At 39.5% G+C, this 24,501-nt stretch overlaps 1 protein-coding gene across 4 annotated transcripts in view; it reads left to right on the top strand.

Annotated features, from left to right (window-relative positions):
- CPED1 (cadherin like and PC-esterase domain containing 1) overlaps positions 1-24,501 on the top strand; it is a 250,353-nt gene that overhangs the window by 16,461 nt on the left and 209,391 nt on the right. For all 4 annotated transcript variants that reach the window (XR_004137904.2, XM_031455263.2, XM_064487399.1 and 1 more), the window contains one exon: positions 7,321-7,504. Coding sequence is in view for 3 of the 4 variants with exons in the window: in XM_031455263.2 (XP_031311123.1) it covers positions 7,321-7,504 (184 nt within the window). In the remaining variant the exon portion in view is untranslated. The remainder of the gene's footprint in view (positions 1-7,320; positions 7,505-24,501) is intronic.

The following is a 24,501-nucleotide window of genomic DNA, read 5'->3' as shown; positions in this document are numbered from 1 at the left end:
TTAGGACAGTTCTCAGGTCTCCTTCTTGGAGCCTTGTCGTCCAGGTCACTGAATGCTTCCATTTAAACAAACAAGCTTATTCTCTGCATCGTGGGAATAATGACATATAGTTCTTAGAGAATCCTGTGATTTAGGTAGTAAAAGATTGGTTCTTTGAAACTTGATCAGGGTACCATCCATCCAGAAAACAAACTCAAACGAGAAAACATCCTGCCTCTATCTCTCTGTAGTGAGTCTAGTTTTCCTCAACCACTTCCTCCCTGCTATGGCTTTTAGTAAAAGGAATCGAAGTTCATCAAAGTTGTCCCCAGGTGCAAAGACCAGCATAAAGTTACCAGCTGTTAAATTCTCCACCACTTACTTTGGTTTCCTACGGGCTACTTAGCATGACAATGTCATGTTGCATCACCTCTACTTTCATCCTCATTCCCAGTTATTTCTTGTTGCCTACCTGACCGTGTTTACCATTCACGATACAAAGTGCCTGTTCTGCCGATCCTCAAGGACTTCTGTTGTAACACCTCTTCCCATCTTTTCTCTCCATCTAAGAATTACCTGTCTTCTCTCATTTTCTTTCATGTGCAAAATTTGTAACACACAGGAGCCTAGAACCATGCCTGACACATAGAATGTGCTCAAAAATATTAAATGGGTAAATGAAGAAGTGAATGAATAAACATTAAGAAAGAGCCAGTGGGAGAAAAAGGAGAGGGGATATTAAGGATCCAGGAGAAGGAATTGAAAGGATAAAGTTCTCAGGGATTTGACGATGGAAGTTGGGAGAGGGGTTATTGTCTAGGCGGAGGGGGAGTGTAGAGTCTGGAGAATAAGCAGTGATTAGTCTTCAGTAAGAAGAGGACAGGTTTCTTCCATGGAAATCAGAAGGAAAGAGGAAATGTTAGTTGTGCTGATAGGCGCTAGGTTTGCCGAAACAGACGCTGTGTAACTCAGTGTGTTTCCTTTTTTTTCTTTTTCAGTTTAATTAGGTAGAATTATTACAGTTCAACTGCACGTACACATTATATTGCGTGTAAATATGTATACACAGTACACTGTACTTTTTTTTTTAGTTTACATAGATGTACTGATTATTGTTTCTAAGAACAGATTAGAGCTTTAGCGTTTTAAACTTACATAGATATCAAAGGAATAAAGCCAACTACAAAATAAGAATGAACAGAATGTGGTAATCCAATCATAAAGGACAGTCAGATGTGCTTACACATATTCAAGAAATCAAGCATCTTAGTTATAAGTAAGAAGTAGTTCATTTGTGTCCTTATTATTACTGTTATTGTTTTTTAGATTCCTTTCCTTCTAAGATGGCTGATTTCCTCTGCCAGGGGGAGGCAGTTATCTGAAGAGCAGGAGGTAGCTGGAGAGTGGACACGTTTGTCACTTCGGAGAATGTGAGAGAACTGACCAAGGAAACACAGTGGGGTGGTCTGGGGAGCATGAAGACTGAATTGGCTTTGCCAGCCGGGATCTGGCCAGCTGGCCTCTCTCCTTCAGCAGCTCTCAGCAGCCCCAGCCCCGGGGCAGGTCAGGCAGGCGGTGGAGGTCTTGCTTCCTCGGGTCTCTCAGCTCAGAGATGCGACAGCAGCCTCTTCCTGCAGATTTACCTGGCATGTCGTAATTCATTCGAATGAGGTGCTTACGTCTGCTTTCCACGATGGGCTGTCAGCTCTGAGAGGGCAGGACTTGCTCAGTGCTGTAGCCCCAGCTCTTCCATGCTTAAGGTGTTGCTGTATGATCGTGATGCATGTACAGGGATCAAGGGAATTTGACACATTGGGTAGAGAGTATCGGGCCCTGGAATCTGAGAGGGAAGGTGAAAAGGAGGCTAGTAGAAAGTCGACATTGGGGGGAAGACTAGTGGTTGAAGAACCGCTGTAGTAAGAATAAATATAAAGAGCTGGAAGTATGTGAATGTGATCAGCGAATGGAGTGTCTCATTTTATAATTCCAGAGATGGGACTGTTTGGGGGACCACAGAGATCAAGATTTAGCCATTGGAGTGGGTGGTCACAGTGAAGTGGAGGAGACAGTCATTAGAGATGAGGAGGTCATGGATATTTTAGGATTTGAGATGCAGATGTCGAAGCCTCCACTGAGACTTCCTAGTGGGTTTTTTCACCTGATAGTAAGTAAAACAGTGAAAGGGCGTGCAAATATTTACAAGTAATGCACTCATCCTTTTCATTTTTGCATTGATTCATTTGCTCATCCATCCTTCCATTCACTCCATTTAGAACCTGCCAGGTTGTACAACAGTGTGTACAACAGTGACCAGAGAGCTGTGTGTACAACAGTGACCAGAGAGACAAGTCTAGGTCCTCATGAAACATGTAGAGTTGCAGGACAGGCAGGCAGTAAACAAGTAATATACAACTATAAATTGTGAAGGGTGCCAAAGGGAAGTGAGACTGAGCAACAGGTGAAGATGGGTTTTGCCAATAGCTGTTTAAGTGGGTGCCATTTCATCAAAGCTATATTGCAGGTACATTTTTTAATACTGAAACTTTATGGCTTTTGTTTCTGTCTTATTTGTTTAGAACCTACATAGAGACAGAGATGAGTAAACTTGCCTTACTTTGGATGTTGGGTGTTGGGATAGCCCCCAGGTACAGTTTGGGGGTGCAGTCAGAAGGTGCTGGGTATCATGGAGTAGTTCTGAAAAATGTGTGGTCATTCCATGGTGGGCTCCAGGTTCAGCTGAGTCAGCTGTGAGATGAAGGCAGAGGGTCACTATAGGTTTGTCTAGGGAGGGAACATTCTCCAAGGCTCCACTTACACATCCAGGGAACTCGTAGTTCCTAAGCTACCCTACAATTATAAATATTGTTTATGTAGAAAATGGATAGGGTATGCATCCTAGAAAGTGCCACCCATTTTATTTCTTGAATTCTCTAAAATAAGTGTACATTTTGCCAATGGGTGAAAAAAAAAACTCTATTCTTACAGTGGAAAAATTAAAATGTAATTCACCTTGATCCACTCAGTATTTCTAAAATGCCAAAAAATCCAGACAGCATGGCAATTTGGCTTTTAGTTATATATGACACACATCCGAGGCCTACTATGTGATTTGTACTTGAGCATCAAGAAATGTCATAAATACATGGCTACTTGAATAAATCCAGAAAAAAAATCTCTCTGTCATACGGAAAAAAAAAACCAAGTTTTATTTTTCATCTCTACTATATTTCCAAGAGCTGTATTTCTTGCTTTTTTGGTAAGTCTCAGTGAAGACTTTTGAATAGTAACTAAGAAATATAGTGCCTTTATATGATAGCTCTTCATTAAATTCTTTTTACTGTAAATTCATTACTTTTCTCAAACACTTTTGTCATTCTTGCCACTGTTCAAAATTGTACTGAAACAATTTTTTTAAACTGAAGGGTAGTCAGTTACGATGTGTCGGTCTCTGGTGCAAAGCATAATGTCCCAGTCATGCATATTCATACATATATTCATTTTCACTAAAGGTTATTACAAGATCCCAAACATTGTTCCCTATGTGAAACAAATTTCTTAATACAAATTTTCCCTTCTTTCTATCCCAATAGCCCATGGTCGTATTTACAAAAAAGACTTCCACATAGTGAAAAAAAAAAGTTGATTGTATTCATTCATTCAAAGAATATTTATTGTGTGCCCATTAGGTGCCAAATATTAATTCTTACATTGGGGAAACAGAAGTGAACAAAACAGACAAAAATACGTGCTTTAATTTACTTTCCTTTATGGTGCAAGGAAAATAAACATAATAAATAAATCATATTTTTCACCTTACGAGGTGATAAGTCCTACTGAGAAAAATATATATCAGGATATGCAGAAGCATATAGTTAATTGTAGAAATGCTTTTTATGACAGAGACCAAACTATTGGTCTCTTAAAGAATTTGTAATATAAGCACAGAGTTAACAATATGATATTGAGTTGTTTTCCATTTTATTCAGATATATTTAACATCATTTATTGGTGGGATGCTGTGTTGGACACTTTCATATAGAAAATTCATTTAATTCCCCATACAGTCTCACGAAGTAGGCTTCGTCACTTCAGCTCTACAGATGAGAAAGCCCCGATGTGAGGAGTTACGTGACTCTCCCCACAGTGGACGCGGTGAGCAAACGGCAGAGCCAGAATCCAACTCCAAACTTTTGATTCCCAGTCCTCCTGGGTTCTTCTGCTGCCTTGTTGCATCTAACCCTCCGACTACTTTATTACCACCCTTTATCCTGAGAGGGCATAAAGGTTTCAGATTTTGAAGTCCTTCCCATAAAGATAATAAGTGTTCCGTTATAAAACAACTTTCATGTAGTCTAGCGAAGTGACTTCTGCGGGAAAATTTCAGACCTGTCCAGAAGGAGGGAGACGGGGCAGTGACTCTGGGGCTCAGAGTGTCAGCGTCCCTCATTTTTCCCCCAAATTCTCCTTGGCAAGACCCACAAGTATCAAGTTCAGTCGCAGTGGTGGCCAGGTTAAATGTATTCTTCCGCTAAAAAGATACCCTCAAAATTGCAGGAGTAATCAGGAGCTCTCATTTCCAAAAGGGCTGCTCCGGGCATTTGATAATCCCGCATTTGCTGGTGCGGTTGACATAATTGTGTTTCACATGCGCAGGGTGTGCACCTGTTGTCGGATCGGCTGAAACTGTTCTCGCCCCTTGGTATTGGGTCATTCTGCTGATACAGTGTGTTATAAATATTACAAGGACAGGGGCAGTTTGTGTTACAGGGGAATACAACGTTATCTGACTGACAAGCTTATTTCCTATTTATTCTCTGTAGTCTGAGACATGAGTTGAAATTTCAGTTTGTGATAAAGGTTATTACAAAATATGGCCAGCAATTAATACTCTATTTAGAATATGCTGTCTATAAGATTTGCTGGTAAGAGCTACATGGCTCTTACTTAAACTGATCCTGGTTGGGGTGCGGGGCAAGAGAGGGATGGTATCTTTTAAAATAATAATAACTCAGAGTTTGAAAATACACTCTGCTCCTGTGAAATCACTGCTGTCCTGGAGCCAGCTGTAACTGAGAGGAGCATCCTGTGATTACGAAAGAAAATAATGTGAGAAGGGAATTCTGGGCTCTGTGCATTTTGCTTGAGTGACACTGATATATTTGGAAGCATCTGTCTTCCCCTTTTACCTAGACGCATGTTTGTTTATTTTGGCCTCTTGTGGGCTACTGGGTCCCTCTAACTCCTGAGTCCAAAGGCTCACCCCGGGTTTGCTTTCAAATACTCCTTCTTGAAAGTTTATCATTACAAACAATTACAATGTTTGCTGGGGAATTATGTCCCAATTTGCAGTTAAATTCTTGAGTTTACTAGTTTCATTATCAATAAAATGTGATATCCTTTAACAAGGGACGATATCTGATCATGTTTTCCCAAAGTTCCACCCACAGAAGGTGTGACTAGCTGGTGTTAGCTTCCTCTCTATTGTATTCACCACACACGTATGCAGCAGCTATGTTAGCATGTGCCTGGCAGAGCTCAGACTCAGAAATGCATTTCCTGACTCTTTGCTCTTTTTGACATATTATTATTTTAAAAACACTTATATAGATAGGACTTTCTATGTGCCAGGCACAGTTCTAAGCCCTTTACAGATATTAACTCCTTAATCCTTATGGCAGCCTTAGGAGGAAGGTATTGTCCAAGGTCACACAATTAGGGCTGGTGGAACCAGGGGATTCAAACCCTGCAGCCTGGCCCTGCACTACGCTATGCATTGTCTCTTAATTTTCAGATAGCAATAATTTGTATGCAATGAAAAATAAGATACGGTTCCTGCTCGCAAAAGGTTTACAAGCTCAATCTATTCCTTCTTTCTTTCCATACATATGTTCAAAGATCTTGACAGCTCTTTAATTTACTAGATACCTTCATTTATGAAGTATGTCCGATGTGTACGAGAGACACACAGACAGCACATGCTGCCTGTTAAGGAGCTCGCGTTAGGAAGAGATGCAATTTCATAAGTGCCGATGGATGGTTGTACTTCAATTAAAATTTTCCCAAGAGGTCATGTTTGATTTGGAGTTTGCTGAACAGACAGATGGAGAGAGAGGTAGGAATTGTTGGTGCAAGGCACCATGGAGTGCTCTGAAGGAGTGGGTGGGACCGGGATGGAAATGATTAAGAGTGTGACATGACTCAGAAGGAAGATCGGGTCTAAGTTCAAATGGCCTGCATTCCCTGATAAAAGGTGGAATTGATTCTATCAGTAATGAGATATAATGAAGAAATTTAAGGAAAGGAATACGTGGCATACAATGGGTTTGAGATCCATGAAATGGACAATTTAATTCAGAGCTGCCACTAAAAGTGAGGTGGAGTCCCAATTTCTTTTTTTTTTTTTTTTTTAACTTTTCCCACTCATCTTCCTCCTCTAGCTCCTTTGTCTCCTCTTCTTTGGCCTCTCCCGATTTTTGGTCCTAACCCCCACCCAATCTTAACACTCCTTCCGGTAGTAAAAATGTCTATTTTATCAAGGTTTAATCACAAGTTGTTAGGAAAACACACAGTATCTCCTAATACTTTCCATTAGTATTAAGCCCCCCATTAAGCCATATAATGAATTTAAATGTCAGCATTCTTTCTCCTTGCCGATTCAAAACTTCTCTTGTGTTAATGATATTTCAAACATCAATGTGAGAAAGAATATTCATTTGGAGGAGCAATAAACCATCGAAGGAAGAACCTAAAATGACGCTTCTCCAGTGATACCCTCCTCTTCTCACAGGAGAACCCATCCTGCCTCACTGAGATGCATTCAAACTCGCTGCATCCTAATGGAGAGAGACAGCAGCAGTGTGTCTCCCCAGAGCTCTGGGACTGCTTCTCAGGTTGGCTCCCTGAACGTGGCTTCTGGTACAAAATCCATCCTCCCTGAGTCTGTCTCCACTGCTGTGTTTACCAAAAAGAGCTGTTAACAGATAATGCAGCTGGAACTACTTTAGAAAAGCATGTTGCAGATGAAAAGCAGGGTTATTCATTTGTATTTGCAGCTAGAGTCGAGCTCTGTATTTCTAGGCCACTGTATTCCTCCAGGAACTCTATATTCGAATGGCCCTGAAATTGCCACCTTTCTGTAATGTGAGAAAAACACAGTTTGCCTTCAGTTCTTGTGGGTGAGGTTGCCGTTGTCCTTGTCAGCCTCTCAGAGAATCTTTCGTTTCTAGAGAAAAACTTAAAAGACAGCTCTCTGCATGGCCCCTGATTTGCACGAATGGTCTCCTTCAAGGGAAATGTTCTTTTTTTCCCTCTTGAATTTTTATGCCTTCTTTCCTTCTGTAGATCGAAGAATCAGTTGAGACCCACTTTGGCAGCCGTGGCAGAAGGGCCTTACTCTACGGGCCTCCTTCCTACAGCAAAAAGGAACTTCAGCTCCACCAGCGCGTTCTCACTCAGCATCGCTATCAGGTTGTCATCGCTGAAGGAAGGCTCGGTGCTGACCTTGGGCTGGAGCTCCTGGGAAAAGGTCAGACTGAGAAGTAATTAAGCCACTTACTATATAATGTTAAATACTTTCTGGAAAGCGCTACTCTCTTCCTCTAAAAAAATTCACAAGAGCAAATTTTTTATCCATGATCAGCTTTCTTGCATCATAGGAAACTTGGCTCCTTTTCTGCTTCCTCTCAGTTCTCCTTTAGCTGCATTTCTTTCTTCCTAAAATTATTTTGTTTATATTTTTGTAGCATTTTGGAGTTACATAGTTCATCTTTAAACGCTACATAAAAAATGTTTATGTTTACGAGCCTGAATATGCGTTCTGCCCAGCACCAAACTGCTCCATATTTTACGAAAATTGCCACTTCATCTGACGGCAAGGAGAATGTGCTGGAAATTGTTTCAAGAAGCCAGCTTAAATGTGATTCACAGATTGTCTCTAACTGTGAAAGAAGTATGGATATTTATCTCACATGCCATTACTAGTCAAGTACTTTTATTTCTATCATTTGAAGTGAAAAATAAGAGAAAGTTTTTAAAGAAGTTATTTGAAAAGAAAGTTGAGTAGATGATGAGGGTCAAAAAGGGCAATAATGTTAAGAGGTGGCATTTCTTGAGCCACTAACCGTGTGACATGTTATATTCTGTATTCATGCCTCATTTAATCCTCACTGAAGCCCCCTGAGTACCCTGAGATGAGGACATATTAATCCCTCCCCCGATTCCAGAAGAGGAAACTGAAGCTTGACGAGGTGAAGTGACTCACCTTATACCTTCAACCTGGGGGATGGAAGGGCAGGGTTTGAACCCCTGTGTCCCCGCCCTCACTTCTGTGCTTGCCCTCTTCACCTCCTCGTTACCCACTCCCTGTTTGGACCCCTTATCCTGCACTAATCTGTCATGATTAGAACTACCAGGATGTGGAGCTCTCATTCCGCATGAACCAATCTGATTTTTCTCTTTATGATGACACAGTGTATCTGTTTTCTTATGTATCAAAAGGGAGGGGAGGAAAAGCTGATTTGAAATAACTGCTAATCTCCAGGGTGGTTTCCTTTGGGAGAAAGCCATCAGATCCTGGTGCCACAGTAACTTTCATTTCTCGTTTCACTTTCAACCATCTTGCCATCCACATAGTGCTTGTTCTTCAGTTGGGTTCCCCCTTTGCTCTTTAAAGTGATAGTTTATAGATCAACTACACTCCAATAAAAAACAGAATTAAAAAAATAAAAAGATAATAAAGGAAAGTATCTTAAAGAGAGGGAAGAATTTCTTAAGACAAAAAAGGATCAACCATAAAAGAAACAATTGATAAACTTGACCGTATTAAAAATCAAGAATTTCTGTCCATCGAAGACAACCTAGGGTGAAGAGGAAAGCCATAGAGTGGGAGAAGCTATTTATGTTACATGCTACTTACAAAAGACTGGTGTCCAGAAAACCACTAGTACCCATAGTCACACCAGAATACGAAGCTAACACATGTTATGACCCAGCAAGTCTACTCCTCAATACCAACAGAAACCCACGGGCACCAGGAGATGTGGACAAGAATGCCCATGGCAGCATGAGCCAATGTATGGCAATGATCCAAATCTTCATAAATAGTAGAAGGGATAAGCAGTGCTGTTCCCACAGGACAGAGTGCCATTTGATGCTAATGAACTAACTACAGCTAAATGCAACAACACGGAGTAATCTCACACATCTAATGTTGAGCAAAAGAAACAAGATGGAAAAAGTTATAGGGTATGACTCTATTCTTATGAAGTTGAAAAATAAAGGCAAAACTGAAATGTACAGTCTAATGGTTTTAGAACCTAAATATTGCTAATTAAAAAATCAGGATCACGGAAGGCAGCGTGGTGGTTACGGACAGGGTTCTGCGTGGGGAGGGCATGCGGGACTCTTCCAGGGTGCTGGCCATGCTCTTTTCCTTGATCTAGGTCAGGGCTCAGCAAACTTTACGTGAAGGGCTAGACAGTGATTATTTTAGGCTTTGTGGGCCATATGGTTTTTGTCAGAACTACTCAACTCTGCCATTATAACCTGAAAGCGTTAGACAGAGACAGTACATGAAGGAAGGGCATAGATGTGGTCTAATAAAACTCCATGAACAAAAAAAGGCCAGAAAAAAAAGAAGTGCCAGTTTATGCTGGTCAGTGAAAGGCGCTGGGGACATTTAGCCACGATCACCCTTCACCATATTCACCTTTGCCATGTTGGCAGGTGAGTTGTAAGCTACTTAGCTAGCAAAGCTCCCAGGGAAGAGAGCCCCAAAAGAGTCACTCTGATGAAAAGAAAGGACTTCAAATGTGCAGAGTACAGCCATTTGGACAGATCTCCAGGAAGGCCATTTGCTGGTCCCTGCCCCAGGAGAGAAGTATGGAAATCTAGAGCCCTGGGCTTCTGGAAGCAAATAAGAAAAACAAGTTGAGGGAAGTTGAAAGGTCTGGAATACCAAAGAAGCTGGAAACAAAGTTTACACACCTCAGTGTGGTTGGTTCTATTAAGAAGAACCAATCTAAAGTTCTGGAACATCCATAAATGATACTGTCAGAAATCTGTTTATCAGAATAGCCACCAATGTTAAGGAAAAATATAAAAGATCCAGCCTTCCTCTCATCCCATGAAATATTTCAGCCCATTGCTGAACCGCGTGATTGACTGTGTAACCATGGCAGGAGCGCCATGTCAGCTGTGCTCCAGAAGTCCCGCAAAGCATCGGCCCTGCTCACACCCAAGTATTGTCTGAAACTCCCGTGTTCCTCTGCCTCCTGCGTGCTGCTGCTGTGTATGGGCACAGCATGTATTATCTGTGCATTTCCATTTCCATTTCAATTATTTTCTCCAGTTGCAAAACAAAGAACAGGTCTCTTCTCTCCCTTGATATTCTTGTCCTTGGGTCAGTGTTACAAGAAAAAGGAGGATTACTTTGCAGCTTCCAAATATCAAGAAAGTGCAAAGACAGCCTGGAGGCAATAGAATCTGGCAGCCAAAGGAGGCGCAAGGCTGAGTGGCACACGATAACGAGACGGTGTCACCAGAGTTTGTCAGTGTAAATACTGATTCTGCGCCCTTTCCCCACGTTCCCTCAGCTTTTAAAACATCCACTGCCTAACTCTTTCTTGCTGTTCTTTTACTCTGTATAATAAGGTATTATTCCTGGATAAGCCTCAAGAAAGGGTAGCAGTTTCACAAGGATGGGAAATTGATTTTCAGCTTTTCATTTGATTTGTAGTTTTCACTGTGAGAGCAATGTGCGTTGAATACCTGAGCTAAAGAAGTTCTGTGACCATAATCTAACGTGTCCCTGATGATTTAACCTACAGAAAAAAAGCTACCTTTAAAAAAAATTGCAGCTTATTTTCTACGGCCACAAATTTAACCTACAAATTATGTTTGAATTGAAGCATTTACTATCAACAATTATTTTCTAGTGATTTGATTCTTGTAAAGTTTGTTTTTCTTTAGTTGTGTATATTCACCTCCTGTATGTACAGGAGCAGAAAGCAGGGCTCTGTTGGGCACATTTAAACCTAATCCGCACCCCACCATGTTGAGCAGCTTGGGGGCAGTGGAAGCAATTTAGAATGACCTGGAGACCTACCCCACCTACCTTTCACTTTACCATTGCAGTTTCTGCTATTTGCTATCCTGAAATTTGAAAGTATTACATTAAAACAAAATAGGTTATTTCCACAAAAGTTATTAAGTATCCAGGTGCAGACTTGACACGTTTATAAAAATCCATTCTTGGTCACAGGAAAATAAATATAAAAATGCATTTTCCCTAGTCTACCCATCTATTCCACCTGCTTTCCTCTCCTTCGGGGGTACTGGGGAGGTACTGGGGAGGTACTGGGGATTGAACCCAGGACCTCCTGCATGCTAAGGATGCACTCTACCACTGAGCTATGCCCTCCCCCCACCTCTCCTCTTTCAGCTTGATCCCTGTCACTTCTGCTGACCTCTTTTTGTGCCTTCCTTTGACGCACAGGTGGTCTTTTCCAGTGTGGGGCCACTTTTCTTAACCTTTTCAGGCTGGAAATGGATAAAAATTAGAAAAAATAAAAGGGTGCAAGTCCAGGCTGGCAACATTCTATTGCTAAGTATAATCTATTCTTGCAGAGTAACCTCTGGGCTTTAGATTGTATTTAATTTTCCGACTACTTATTTATTAAGCATTTATTGAAAGGAAAAGTAAACAGTCTTGGGTTGTAAATTAGAATGCGGGCATTATCTTTTTCCCCGGGTTAATTCCATTCGATAAAATAACAGAACTTGGTGTTCTATCCAGAAGGACTGTAAGGCTGTGGAAATTTGACCTTAAGCAAGTTAAGTTCTCTGAGTCCTGGTTCTCTTATCTATTGAAGGCAGTGATGATATTTACTTCATAAGAGTATGTAGTGAGAATTTAATCACCTTGTCTACACCCATGCGAGTTCCGGGAAGAGGCAAAGTCCAGCCAATATTTTTCTCATTCAGTGGGAGTGGGGCCCAGAAATTTGTATGTTAAAAACAGACACAGATAATTCTCATGTGCAGCCCAGTTTGGGAAGCATTGTGCTAAGGGATATACTATTGGTTTAAGGAATAGACATCCTTAGAGTTGATTTTAGGAATAAAACGATACAAAAGTCTGCTTGCCACTGCACTACTTCAGATTTCCTTGTATAGTTATTTACAAGTGGTTCAACATCAAGAGTGATTTTGAGAGAAGTAAGAGGACAGTTGTCTTTACATACTTACACCTACAAAACTTAGCAGATTGTAAAATTTACACATTTATGTCCTTCAATCTCTTGCTTTGGAAAAATGTATCTTACGTCCCTGCATTTGTAAGAACGTGTCATTTCTTAAAGGCAAAGATTGAAGGACCAACAAATTATTCCTTTTCCTAGTATCTAGATACCACTTAGTAAAGCAGTGCTTTAGAACATGGAATAGTACAGAGGCCTAAAGAAGGGGAGATGTTTTCCAAAAGTTCTTAATCTATTCCCATGGCAACATACAAGGAGGCTGGGATCCAAGAGCCTCTGATTCAATAGACACCATCACTGGGTCAGAATCATTTATGTATACTTGAAGGGTAAAGCATATTTAGCAATCATCTGTCCACTCCTGAGGACATCCTACACTTTTATATTAAATGTTTTATACAGTTCATGTGAAAAGCAAACGCCAACTGCTATCAAAGCTGCAGAATTAGAGTCACTCTTAGGGTTTCAGATTGCTCGTATTTTTGTAACTTGGGGGTTTTACGTGGAATGCTTTTTGAAGAAATATGAAAAACGAACAACCATATAGATTTCCTTGCCAGGGGTTGGCTAACTATGGCCCACTGGCCAAATCTGGCCCCATGTCTGTTTCTGTAAACAAAGTTTTATTGGAACACAGCCACACATTTGTTTTTGTGCCGTCTTTGGCTGTTTTTGTTTTACAACAGCAGAGTTGAGTATTTGCAACAGGGACTATCTGGCTCTTAAGGCCTAAAATATTTATTGTTGAGCCCTTGACAGAAAGCGTTTGCTGACCCATGAATCTTAGACTAATTCTACGTTATTTGATCTCATACCGAGCTGATGGTTAAACTCTAGGACTGAGATAGTTTAGTTTTTTAACTTACGTCAAACCTCATTCAAAAAGGATCTGATGGTTTATAGTAAAACATGTAATAATAAGATTACTAAAATGGAATATAAAATTAGGGCTCGCACTGGATATTCCTCTTAGTCACCATAATTTTGGCTTAATTTTGGCTTGAGCCGCCAAGTACCCAAAGCAACAAGGGAAAAAATAGAAGTTTTGCTCTCAGGAAGAAGGGAACGCTACAGTTCCTTCCCCTAATCTCCAACATGCCCAGATAGTATATTTAAAACAACTTTTCAAAAGGATTTTTAAGTTGACGACATTGAGTTATGTAATGGGTCAAGGGCCAGAGCAGCATTTGTGTTGCAAATGGTGTGGATGTCATATCTTGGTTCACATAGCAACCTTCCAACAGGAGCTGAGAGTGTAACATCACAGCATGGTCAAGGGAAAGCATTTCTAGGAAGGGCTAGGGTTAACACTGCGATAAATAGTATTTATCAATATTTGTATTGATATTGCACTTGATATATTGTGTTATGAAGATGATATTTTAAATAATGTTGCTTCGCACCTTTCCCCCAGTAATAAGGACACTGTGATTTACCCAACTGTGTTCTTGGGGTGCACTATTAAAAGATACAGTTAACAGAGCAAGAGACACAGATGACTACTTAATGTTGTAGAAATACATGAAGAAAAGAAAAAGAAAGCTTTCCTTCCCTGTTATAATTTAATAGATTTCTATCTTCGCATATTTTTATTGACATTCACCTGCGCTCTTAAAAATGTTCAACACATCCACGTATCATTTGCAGTTTAGTCTAATTTTGCAGGTTTGTTGATAATGGCTATTTACCAAGAGCCATTTTGTTTGTATTCAGAAGGAAGCCATAAGAAAGTTGAGATTTCAACTACCCATAAGTAAGGAGAGCTTAACTGCACACAAGAAAAATGCTTTCTTGGGGAGGTAGTAGACTGCGGTAATTAAAAAGATTAAGCTGTAGAGTAAGACTGAATCTAGCTTGGGGTCCCTGGTCTTACTTTTCAATCGTTACACTGCCCTGGGCAAGTTATTTTGCCTCCTAAAGCCCTAGTTTTCTCTTCTGCAACTGATTGTTTTCACATAGTTCCGAGAATGGCACATGGCAGGCGCTTGAAAAATGGGAGTTAATATTGTGACTGCTGTCAAGAACTAGATACAGAAAAGGGATGGTGAAGATTGCTTTGTAAGGAGGTGCATTTCACATGGGCTCCATAAGAAGCAGCAGGTGGGTGCTGCTACTGGATATTTCAGGTTAAATGAACTTGGTAAGTGTTTTCAAGTCTCCCTCTCAGCATAACATGTTTTCATTGAAAGATCAGGGTTGTAAACCCTCCTGAAATTTCAACACACAGTCTCTTGGATCATTCCATTTGGAAAAAAAAAAATTCACTTCTAAGAAAATCTGTAAACTCCTTGAGGTCAGGAACTGTGTCTGCTCTGCTCATCACTTAAAACCATGCCTTCCACATAGGGTACATGATAAATATTTATTGAATACATGAATGAAAGAAGATAAAATCAAACACCAATAGTTAAGCCCCTTAAAGTGTGAAATGCCTCAGATTTTCACGTTAAAACTTTCTTCATCAACCTTTCATTTTTATGTAACTTTACAGGAACACTGCTATTCTACTCATGTTCAAATCTGCTCTTATAACAAAAATAATGCAACCACGAGTGCAGTAGTAGACAAGGCGAATGCTTTATACATCAAATGATTCTTGACTGTTGACATTTTTAACGCTGTGTCCATTTTTCAGTCTTCTTTGGCTTTCAAGACGCCTCTGTCCCGTTTAGCAGTGTTAGCCTGTTGGTTTTGTGGGGAGGGCTGATGAATTTAGTTCGGAGCATACTCAGGTGCCTTGAGCTTTACATATGGATGTGTTTAGCAGAGACTGGTGGTCAGGGCAGGAGATGTAGATTTGTGGGTTATCTGCTTAGAGGTGATAATTGATTCACTGAAGGTTTAATATTCCATAAAACAATGGAACTCTCAGTGTTACTTAAAAATGCTTTCCAGTAAAGGACATGGAAATAATAATCATATAGCTTTTACTGGTCATGAACATCGGCGAGCATTAAAGGTCAAAAGCCCCATCATGTCATTTAGGTCCTGTTTTGTGTCCTCTATCTTACGCTGTCTAGTTCTTTTCTTAGCCTAGTGTAAAATATTCACTTTTATGATCTTCTAATCCTTTGCTCTGGAAAAATCTATCATGTGAGCCAGGATTTTTACAACATATACTTCTCTAAAGAAAAAGAAAGAGGCGCCATCAAATTCTCTTTCATAACATCCAGGTACTATTTGGTAAATCATTGTTTTAGTTCATAGAATGAATAGTGGCCTAAGAGAGGATAAATATTTTCCAAAAGTTTTTAACTTGCTCCCAGGGTAGATTCTAAGTAATATGTAGTTCAAGAGACTCTGACGCGGAGTGTATTTTATCGTTGGGTTGGAATTATTTATGCATACTTGGAGAGGGCATATTTCAACAGTTGCAGCAGAAACCAGAACTGTAGCAAGAACAAGAAAATAGATTGTTCCGATTGGAAAGACCATTTCTGGGAGGCTCTGCAAGCAGTTGGGCCAGTATTTTTGTATTCCCACTGTTTAACGGGACGTTTGAGTACAAGATTTATTTGTAGTAACCCAAGAAGGCATAGCTAGGACCAGTTTAAGGATGAACATTGTATCAGAGTTATCCAGCAATGGGACAGCCCAACTCAAAGGGTAGGAAGTTTTGTTGGGATGGGAGCAGGTCAGGGATATTGCTCAGGGGTCGCTTTATTACTCGGGAGAATGAGTAAAGTCACCACCAAAGCATTTTTCAAAATCCGCAGTCCTGGGACGCACGGTAGCATTTATACACGCAGAATGAGAGAAAGCAAGACAAGATTTGAAACCTCTGACATTCTAGGATTCCTTTGCTTTAGTCTATGCTATTAGTCTCCTGTCCTCTGGGCAGAAGAGAAGAGTGGGAAGCAAAGAAGTGGAGAAACATGGATTTGGAGGCAAAATTGGAGGTTTATAGCATGTTTATAGCAGATGCTTCTACCGATCATCTAAAATGTGAAAGCCTAAAGAACTTCTCATTCCTTCTCCCCTCCAGCCCCACACCAGCACCCCGCCGCTTTCCTGAGTTTAATAAGCACTATGACTGTTTAGCAGGAAGACAAAGGAGTAAAGGTCACATTTAAAAGGCACAGTGTGTTTTGCCTTGTTGGTATTTCGCCTGGAACACGCTTGACATACGTTTTTTATTAGGCAAGTAATAGGTTTGGGACGGTGTCAGAAGTGCTTCTGTGCCTTTAGTTAATCAAACTGGGAAAGAAAAGAAATTGAGTCAGAGAAGCGCAGAGGGCCATGCATTCTATTTTATTGTATTATGACACATGGTAATTGTGTGTTCGGGTTTATTGTTATTTTTCTCATTGCTGATAGAGTTCCTGATGTATTTACAACCAGACAGAATTTGTTCTTTAATTGGCACATGAGAGCTCAAGGAATGTTTATTTAACTTTAACTCAGTTGGGTTGTTTGTACTATAGGGACCTGAGTTCAATTTACTTTAGTTTCTGGGAAAACAAAAAACAAAAAACAAAAAAACACTTTCTTCTTTATGAAAGTTGAGTTTTGAGTGACCTCCCCATTCTGATGTTTCTTTTACCCTCCGCTGTGCAAAGAGAACAGAAAGCCACTGTCTCATTTTTACTCCAAAGAAACTAAACTACTTCCTTAAGTGGGTTAGTTCTTTCAACTGAAAATGGTAACCAGATGTTTACTGAAATCCCTAGCATTTCGCCTTCAATTCTAGCTTCCTTCTAATTGTTTGATCTTTTTAAGTTTCATAGAAACCAGATTGGGTATTTGAGTTTTCCATAGCTGGGACATGTTTAATACAGCTTTGAAGATACTTTCTCCGTACTGTTTCTTTAAATGTACTTCCTTCTGCTTTTATTTTTTAAAAAGATGCACCATTGAAATTTTTTGTGAGTTTTTATTTATTTTTTTACAAATAATTTATTGCAGGTCGTTTTTCTTTTCATACTTCTTTAGAATTGAAAAGACTGGTTGTTTTGTTTGTTTTGTTTTGTTTTGTTTTGTTTTGTTTTGTTTTTTAGAAATTAGACTTTTTTGTTTGGTTTTTCCACAGACTAAACTGTGCTTTGAATGACAGATTTAACTTGTAAAAACAAATATTCATATTATATTTAAGTGAAGAAAGACTCTAGGAAAGAAAACAAACTCCTTCATATGGGACCTTTCAAGTGACAGTGTGTGGATTAATTTAAGGGAGTTTAGAGACTCCAGATTTAGTATGTTTACTATGCTATGTATTATCAGATTTAGCTGCTTGAAATATTTTAGACCTTGTCCTCTGGGAGGAGTCCAGGAGGGTCTAATCATATTTTTAAGACTGTGTCCTAATTTTTGCACTGCTTTTACTTTATACTCTCAGTGTTAACAAATATTGTTGAGACCTTCCGGATAACTTCCTTTTTAGACTTGACTTTCCTCAGTTAATAACTATTTCCCTCTGGGTATTCTTCATGGTTTTTATCTTATTTTTAGCTAACGTTGCTTCCTGTTAACAACACATCTCTTCATGGATGTCCAAACTGCAGTTTGGGAAACAAAGACTTAAGAAAAGTATACATTTTTCCTTGTTAATCTCTCTCTAATTAACCCTCAATAATCAGACTTCCACCCCACCACACCCACCTTCCAAAATTGTCCTGTGAAAACTTACCAAAAAACTCCTTTTTGTTACAAAATCCATTCACTGTATTTATGATTGCATTATTTTGGTAAAGAGCAGCTCCAAGCATGAGTAGAATATACATTAAGCTTTAATGTAAATTCACTGAGCTCATTTCTCAAGTTCCTCAATCTCACTCTAGCAGTGTTTCCCAAACTTGGTGAAGTGTATGAACCAGTGGAATAAACACCTATCCTAGTGCAGCATGGGGGGCTACAGGGTCTGGAATTTTCTTACAAACTCATTTCTCTCTTGACACCTCCTTAGTTGTGCCCTTTCCTGTGTCTCCCACCTTTCTGACCCCTCCTTTTTCATATTCTTCCTCTGAATGTGAGCATTCTCCAAGACATTTATTCCGAGTCATCTTTCCCCCAACTCTGTCTTGATACTCCCTCAAGAGATTTTTCTACTCTACAGATTCAATAATCTCCTCTGGAGAACAAATTAGTGATTACCAAAGGCAGGAGCAGGGTGGTCGAAAGGTACAATCTCCAGTCATAAATAAGTTCTGGAAATGTAATGTATAGCATGGTGACTACAGTTAACAATACTGTGTTGTATATTTGAAAATTGCTAAGACAGTAGATTGTTTTACAGTAGATTGTAAAGGTTCTTGTTACCAGAAAGAAAAAAATGTAACTATGTGTGGTGATGGATGTTAACTAGACTTATTGTGGTGATCATTTCACAACACAGGTATAGAGAGAGAATCATTATGTTGTACCCCTGAAACTAGTATCATGTTTGATGCCAGTTATAGCTCAAAAAATCCCTCCGGGGCTATAACCTCTAAATAACGTTGAATCCTAACATCGCCAATAGGCAGAATTTTGAGAAAGCATCCATTTTCCAGGTACCTGATAGATGTTCTGATCTGTGTGTCCCAGGAGCTCAACATGTATGAATAATGGCTAATGGATCCTGCTTCCATCCTGTGGTTCTGGCCCTCCGTGTTTCCCTGACTAGTACTACCTTCGCTCAGCATCTTAGTCTCGAAAGCTCCTCCTCAGGTCCTTTCTCTCCTTCAGCCACAGCACACATCAGGCACCGAGCCCTGTGAAGTGTGCCTTCTCTCAGCCCTGACTCCAGCTCCTTACAGTTACTCTGCCTCCCTGGTGCTATCTCAGTGGCTATTAGACGCTCCTGAGTGCCGGTCTCTTCCTTCTCCAATACATCCTCACCACGGCTGCCACAGCTCTGCTCACATCACTTTCCTGTGTGGCGTCTTCAGTGACTTCTCATTTCCTCCTAAACAGAATGCAGATTTCTTAGCCCTCCATTCAGAGTTTCCCCTGCCGTGTGTCGGGCACCTCTTCATCCCTGCTGTGTAGTAGGGCTCTCAGGTGTCCTCACACTTGAGTTACCCAGGGATGGAGAAATTAGAAAAGCAAATGCCCAGGCCCCACTTCATAAAATTATGTCAGAACTTTGGGGGGAGGGGGTTGGACCTGGGCATCACTATTTTGTAAAAGCTTCCTGGGTGATACTACTTTTTGCGCAGGATAGAGTACCACTTTGACGGGCCAGCTCACCTTTACCTGATCATATTTCAAAGCTTTCTACTTTGTGGCTCTATTGAGGTTTTTGTCTCCTAGAATTCCCTCCTTTCTGCTAGTTCTTAAAACCCAAATTGATATATAAATTCACCTATAAATTCTCCTCAAACTAGAAATGGTAAACAAGTTACCTAAGGCCTCATCATACATTATTCATACACCTCTGATGCCAAGACTATGCTTGCATTATACTTTTTATAATTTTTGTGTGTTCTTCTCATCTCCCCTTCTACATGATAAACTTCTTGCAGAGCAGGGAGTGTTTTATTCCTCTATTTATTCGTTATTCTGCGTAAGACTGTGCCTTGCACATACCAGCAATTGCAGGTACACAATTAAATGAAAAAGCAGTTGGAAAAATAAACCTGCAAATCTCCTAATAAAAAAGCTGAATCTTTCCTTCAGATATTCAAGCATCATTTGCTTCTTTGAAGCTTATAGAAAAACTAGTGAGTGCTTGATAGGAAATAGCTGTATGGTAGAGCTGAGTGAAATGTGTCCAGGGCTCGTATCTGAGCAAAACCAACTGAAGAACAGAACTCACATACCCACTGCCCCTAGCAAAAGTTCTCTGTAACCGTGTTTAGAGTTGGTCAAGCCAGTGGCCTCTGTTTTCAAAGAAGGAAGAATTCTGCCAATAAGTTAATAATAACCTTTAATAATAAGAACCCATTTCAGCTCTTTCTCTAAGGAAAAATATGAAAGTCATATGTGAATCTCATCATCTATGCAAAAAAATGGTCTATTTAGAGCAGGGAACTCTTGGAATTTAAAAAATCTGTTTAGCATTCCACCTCGTTATCAGAATGACCAAACAAGTGATGAAGGGCTGCAGAGGGCAGAGATGACTCTCGGGGGGCCCTGCTTCTCTAGTTGCTAGCTCTGTAGTTTGTACCTACCAGAAGGTAAAGGGAGTCCTTCCCTGAGTGCTTAAGGAATGCAGTTTTGGTAGGGCTCAACCATAATATCTGCAGGTCAGCTAGGACTTTGGTTCTCAAGCTTAGCACGCATCAGAACCGTCTGAACAGTTTGTGAAACCACAGATTGCTGAGCCCTGCTCTCAGCTGATCTGACTCAGTAAGAATGGGGCGTCAAGTTGAGATGTAACAAGTCCCCAGGTAATGCTAATGTGTTGTCCTGGGCTACTTGTTGAAAACTGTGGTCCTAGGGATCTCTTGGTCACGGATTTTCAGTGTTTCTTCCGGAAGCGGAGAGGAGTTCTGCCTGTTTGCTTTTTAAGCAGTTAGTGGCCAAACAATTTCCCATTTGCCTCACTAGGTTCCTGAATCAATCTTCCACCTTGGTGAGAAGCCCCCCTCCTAAATTTACATAGATGTGAAACCCATTAATTGTGAGTTGACACGCAAACCCTTGGAACATGTTGGCCTAATTCTTTACAGTCAAGACCAGTGATCCCATTTAAAATGAATAGCAACGAGCAGCTGAATTTAAATTGTCTTTGGACGTGTTGGGCTTGCTTGAAGACTGTGGGATCCAGGTGAAAATATGGACAGATGATTTATCCCAAATAATGTCTATATGCTCCCAGGGGAAGCAAGATGGTACCGTGGGAAAGAGGAATATTGGCTTGGGTCGCAATGTCTATGTGAAATCATGACTAAATTACTTAATTTCTTCAGATTCCTCCCATTTTACAGGAGATGAAGATTTATGGATTAGATGATATTTAAGATCTATTCCAAATGGAAAATGTATACAAACACTAATAAAAAATGGGAGAGACTACCTAAAATGCCACCAACAAAGGCAGTTAATTTGGGACATATTTCTTTACAAGTTTTTTTTTTTTTAATACATGTCATACAATTTTCTGGCTTTTTTCTAGCATACTGTTGTGTCAGAAATACATGTCATAAAAACTTTGTAAATGTTATTTCAAGGGCTACATAAAATTATATTACCTGGATTATTTAATATTGACTTAATTTCATGTGTTTCATCTTTCCCACATCGTTAGGTGTTTATGATATTTCCAACGCTCTGCTATTGTAAATAATGCGCTCACAAAATTGTCATTGTTCTCTGGAAGCAGGGCACAGAAATGCAAGCTCACAGCTGTAGTAGAATGCAGATTAAGTTTCTGCTGGAAATTGGTACTTGCATCGTAGTAGGAATGCTGGGAATGCCAGAGTGGCAGGCGCATTCCACGGTAATCTGAAGGCTCATCCGAGAGAGCCAGTGTCAAGAAGAGTGAGTGTTTGCCTTTCCATTGGTTTGTTTGCTCAAGAATTCCTGTTCATTATTTGTCCATTTTTGGAGAAACAGCATATTAAGATTTATCAGGAAGATCTGATTTTGTGCTGCCTGGAGTCTCTAACTCATAACTGTGCACAGCGTGACTACAGCATGCTGAGACTGATTTTGTTTCTTGTCTTATGGAGAGAAATCCTATTACTTCGTCACACTGAGTATTTTACATCAATTTACATCGGAGACATTTTGAATTTTAAAATGATTACGATCGAGGTTGATTTAATATGTATTTTCATTTCTGTATAGCAGTTGACTGGCATCTCACAGCCCTTTGAAAGGTATACAATGTTTGAAAAGGCTCAGTGTCTGCTCTTCTTAAAGAACAATATTTCTTTATTTGGATGCATATTCTAACTGCATTTTTTAGAACATAGTTTTCCCACTTACAAAGATGTTATATGTTTATGGTAAAATATGGAATCAAATATTTGCAGATACAAAGGTGAAGCTGAAAGTCACTCCAAATTCCACCATCCAGAGATACCGCAGTTAACAATATTGGGCATGTTTCCAGGCATCTCTCTAAGCATAACACACGCACACACGCACACACACCCACACACGCACGCGCACACACACACACACACACTTACATCCTGCCCTTTTGCCTCCTGCCTCTTTTCATAATAGTTTACCCCCCATATTTTAATAGATAAAATGTTAATATTTTGATAAAAATAAAGACTACGATCAAAGACTTGCCATCTCAATGTAGTTTTTAAGAATTGTAATACCTGTTTAAATCAATAGTTTTAAGTTAGCCTTTTTTGATCACTAACTAAAGGCACTGTGCTGTGTACTTTATGTACATTAACTTACTGAATTCTCACTCCTAGTCCACAAGGTCGCTCTTCCTACTTCGCAGGTGAGAAACTGAACAGTTGCAATCTCATAAGTAGTGGAGCTGAAGTTTGACCCAAGAACTGTCTCTCTCCAAACCTGAGACTTTAACCACAATCTCATACTAGTTTCTTGAAAGTGTATGAAAAAATATTTGCTTCTTTAATTTTAGTATTTTATTGTATTGGTGTACCATAGTTTTTTAACCAAGTTCTTCTTGACAGGTATTTAGAATATTTTCAACTTGTGAATATATAAAACACAACCTGACTATCATAGTCATTTATATTGTTTTTTTAGATTTGAGTGTAATGATGAATTATTATGTGAATGGGTGAAATATTAAAACTATGGTTCCTCCTACCACATTCCTCTACAGAAGGATGGTTCCTATTTTTACTTTCATCAGCAGAGCTAGTTCTCCATGGATCCTCAATATTAGATGTTACCATATTTTTTTAATCTGATGAGGTTAGAAATGTCACATCATTTAAATTTTTTAGTCAAGAAGGAAGTTTTACTTACACAGCAATTTAGAAATATTTTTATTTTTCCAAATAGTGTCTTTTAAACAATTTTTAATTTGTAGATCTTTTTTGTATAAAGAATATGAATAAGCAGTTTATAGTTTCACATCCAAAAGCCAAAACAATGAAGAAAAGATTATGAAATTCTTTTTAAAAATTACAGAAAGATGATTTGAAGTATAGCATACCATTTTACATTCACAGGACTAGCAAAACTCAAAATTGGTGATACCACCTACTGCTGGTGGGAATTCTGGGAAAAGAAGCTCTCATACATTGCTTGTGGAAATGTGAAATATTGTAGCCGTCTTGTGGAAAGCAATGTGGAAAATCTGCAACATTTAAAATACTTACATTTTTAGGCCAGTAATATTTTTCTTGGGAATCAATTTGATAGAAATTAAAGCATCAACACATAACAAAATATACATATAAATCTTTAAATTAACAATGTTAATGAAATAAACAAAACGATTTTAAATAAGGACAATCAAAATGAAAGAAATGAGATTGTTGTACAGATTTTGAGTAGTGCATAATTAGAGGAAAAAAACAGCAAATTATGTCCCAAGCGTCTCTGGAGAGGTGCAAAACTAATGTTAGGAGATTAGAGGAAACTATGATTTTGCAGAATTCTGTTAAAATATGTGGAATGAAATATGCTCCTTAGATGTGTAGGAGCAGTACACTTTAATAGCACTTGGCACAGTTTCACCTTGGCTTAAATATTTTTCATCTCATAGATGACAGAATTATTAGCCTCAGGAGACACTTCTGATACCCCTTTGGCTTCTGGGAGCAGGGCCAATTTTAAGAAAATTGTAAAGTGGATGAAACTTGTTTTAGGCACTAGCCCTGCTTACCTGGTACCCAGGTCCCTCCTTACCTGAAGCACACACTTTAGGGTTGGCCTCGCTAGTCAAGTCACACCCGCTGCTTGGGGCTTGTTGCCACTCATTCATGAAAATGTACTTTCCTTCATCATTAGTTTCAGGGCTTAAGATGTCACGTATTCTAGCAAATGCACTTGTACTGCCAATGAAAGAAAACTGTCAACCCCAGTGCCAGATAATGTGCATGAGTGTTAGCTGCAGCCCTCTGCTGATGCGGTCTTCTCTTCCCCTTAGATCAAAACCAGCAATGGGTGTTGAGTTCACATTTTTCTCTTCCTGTGGTAAGAAGGTCTGTTAAAGAAACATGAGGGGGTGGCACAGCTTTGAGAGAAAAGTTGTTGTCTGTGTCTTTTGAATTACATTTGTATCATTCTATTCTGAAGCCTTAAATAATAGGCTGCAAGACACACAGAAGATGTCACACTATGTTTCTAGAGAGTTTATCATCGAGATCTCAGATTGATCTGCCTGTATCGACATGGCCCCACCTGTCTATTCATTAACAACAAGCACTCATGTAAAGTTTACTGAGTACTAGGC

The sequence above is a fragment of the Camelus dromedarius genome, chromosome 7, assembly GCF_036321535.1.
Source record: "Camelus dromedarius isolate mCamDro1 chromosome 7, mCamDro1.pat, whole genome shotgun sequence".
NCBI lineage: Eukaryota > Metazoa > Chordata > Mammalia > Artiodactyla > Camelidae > Camelus > Camelus dromedarius.
This window is presented reverse-complemented; position numbering and strand designations above follow the sequence as displayed.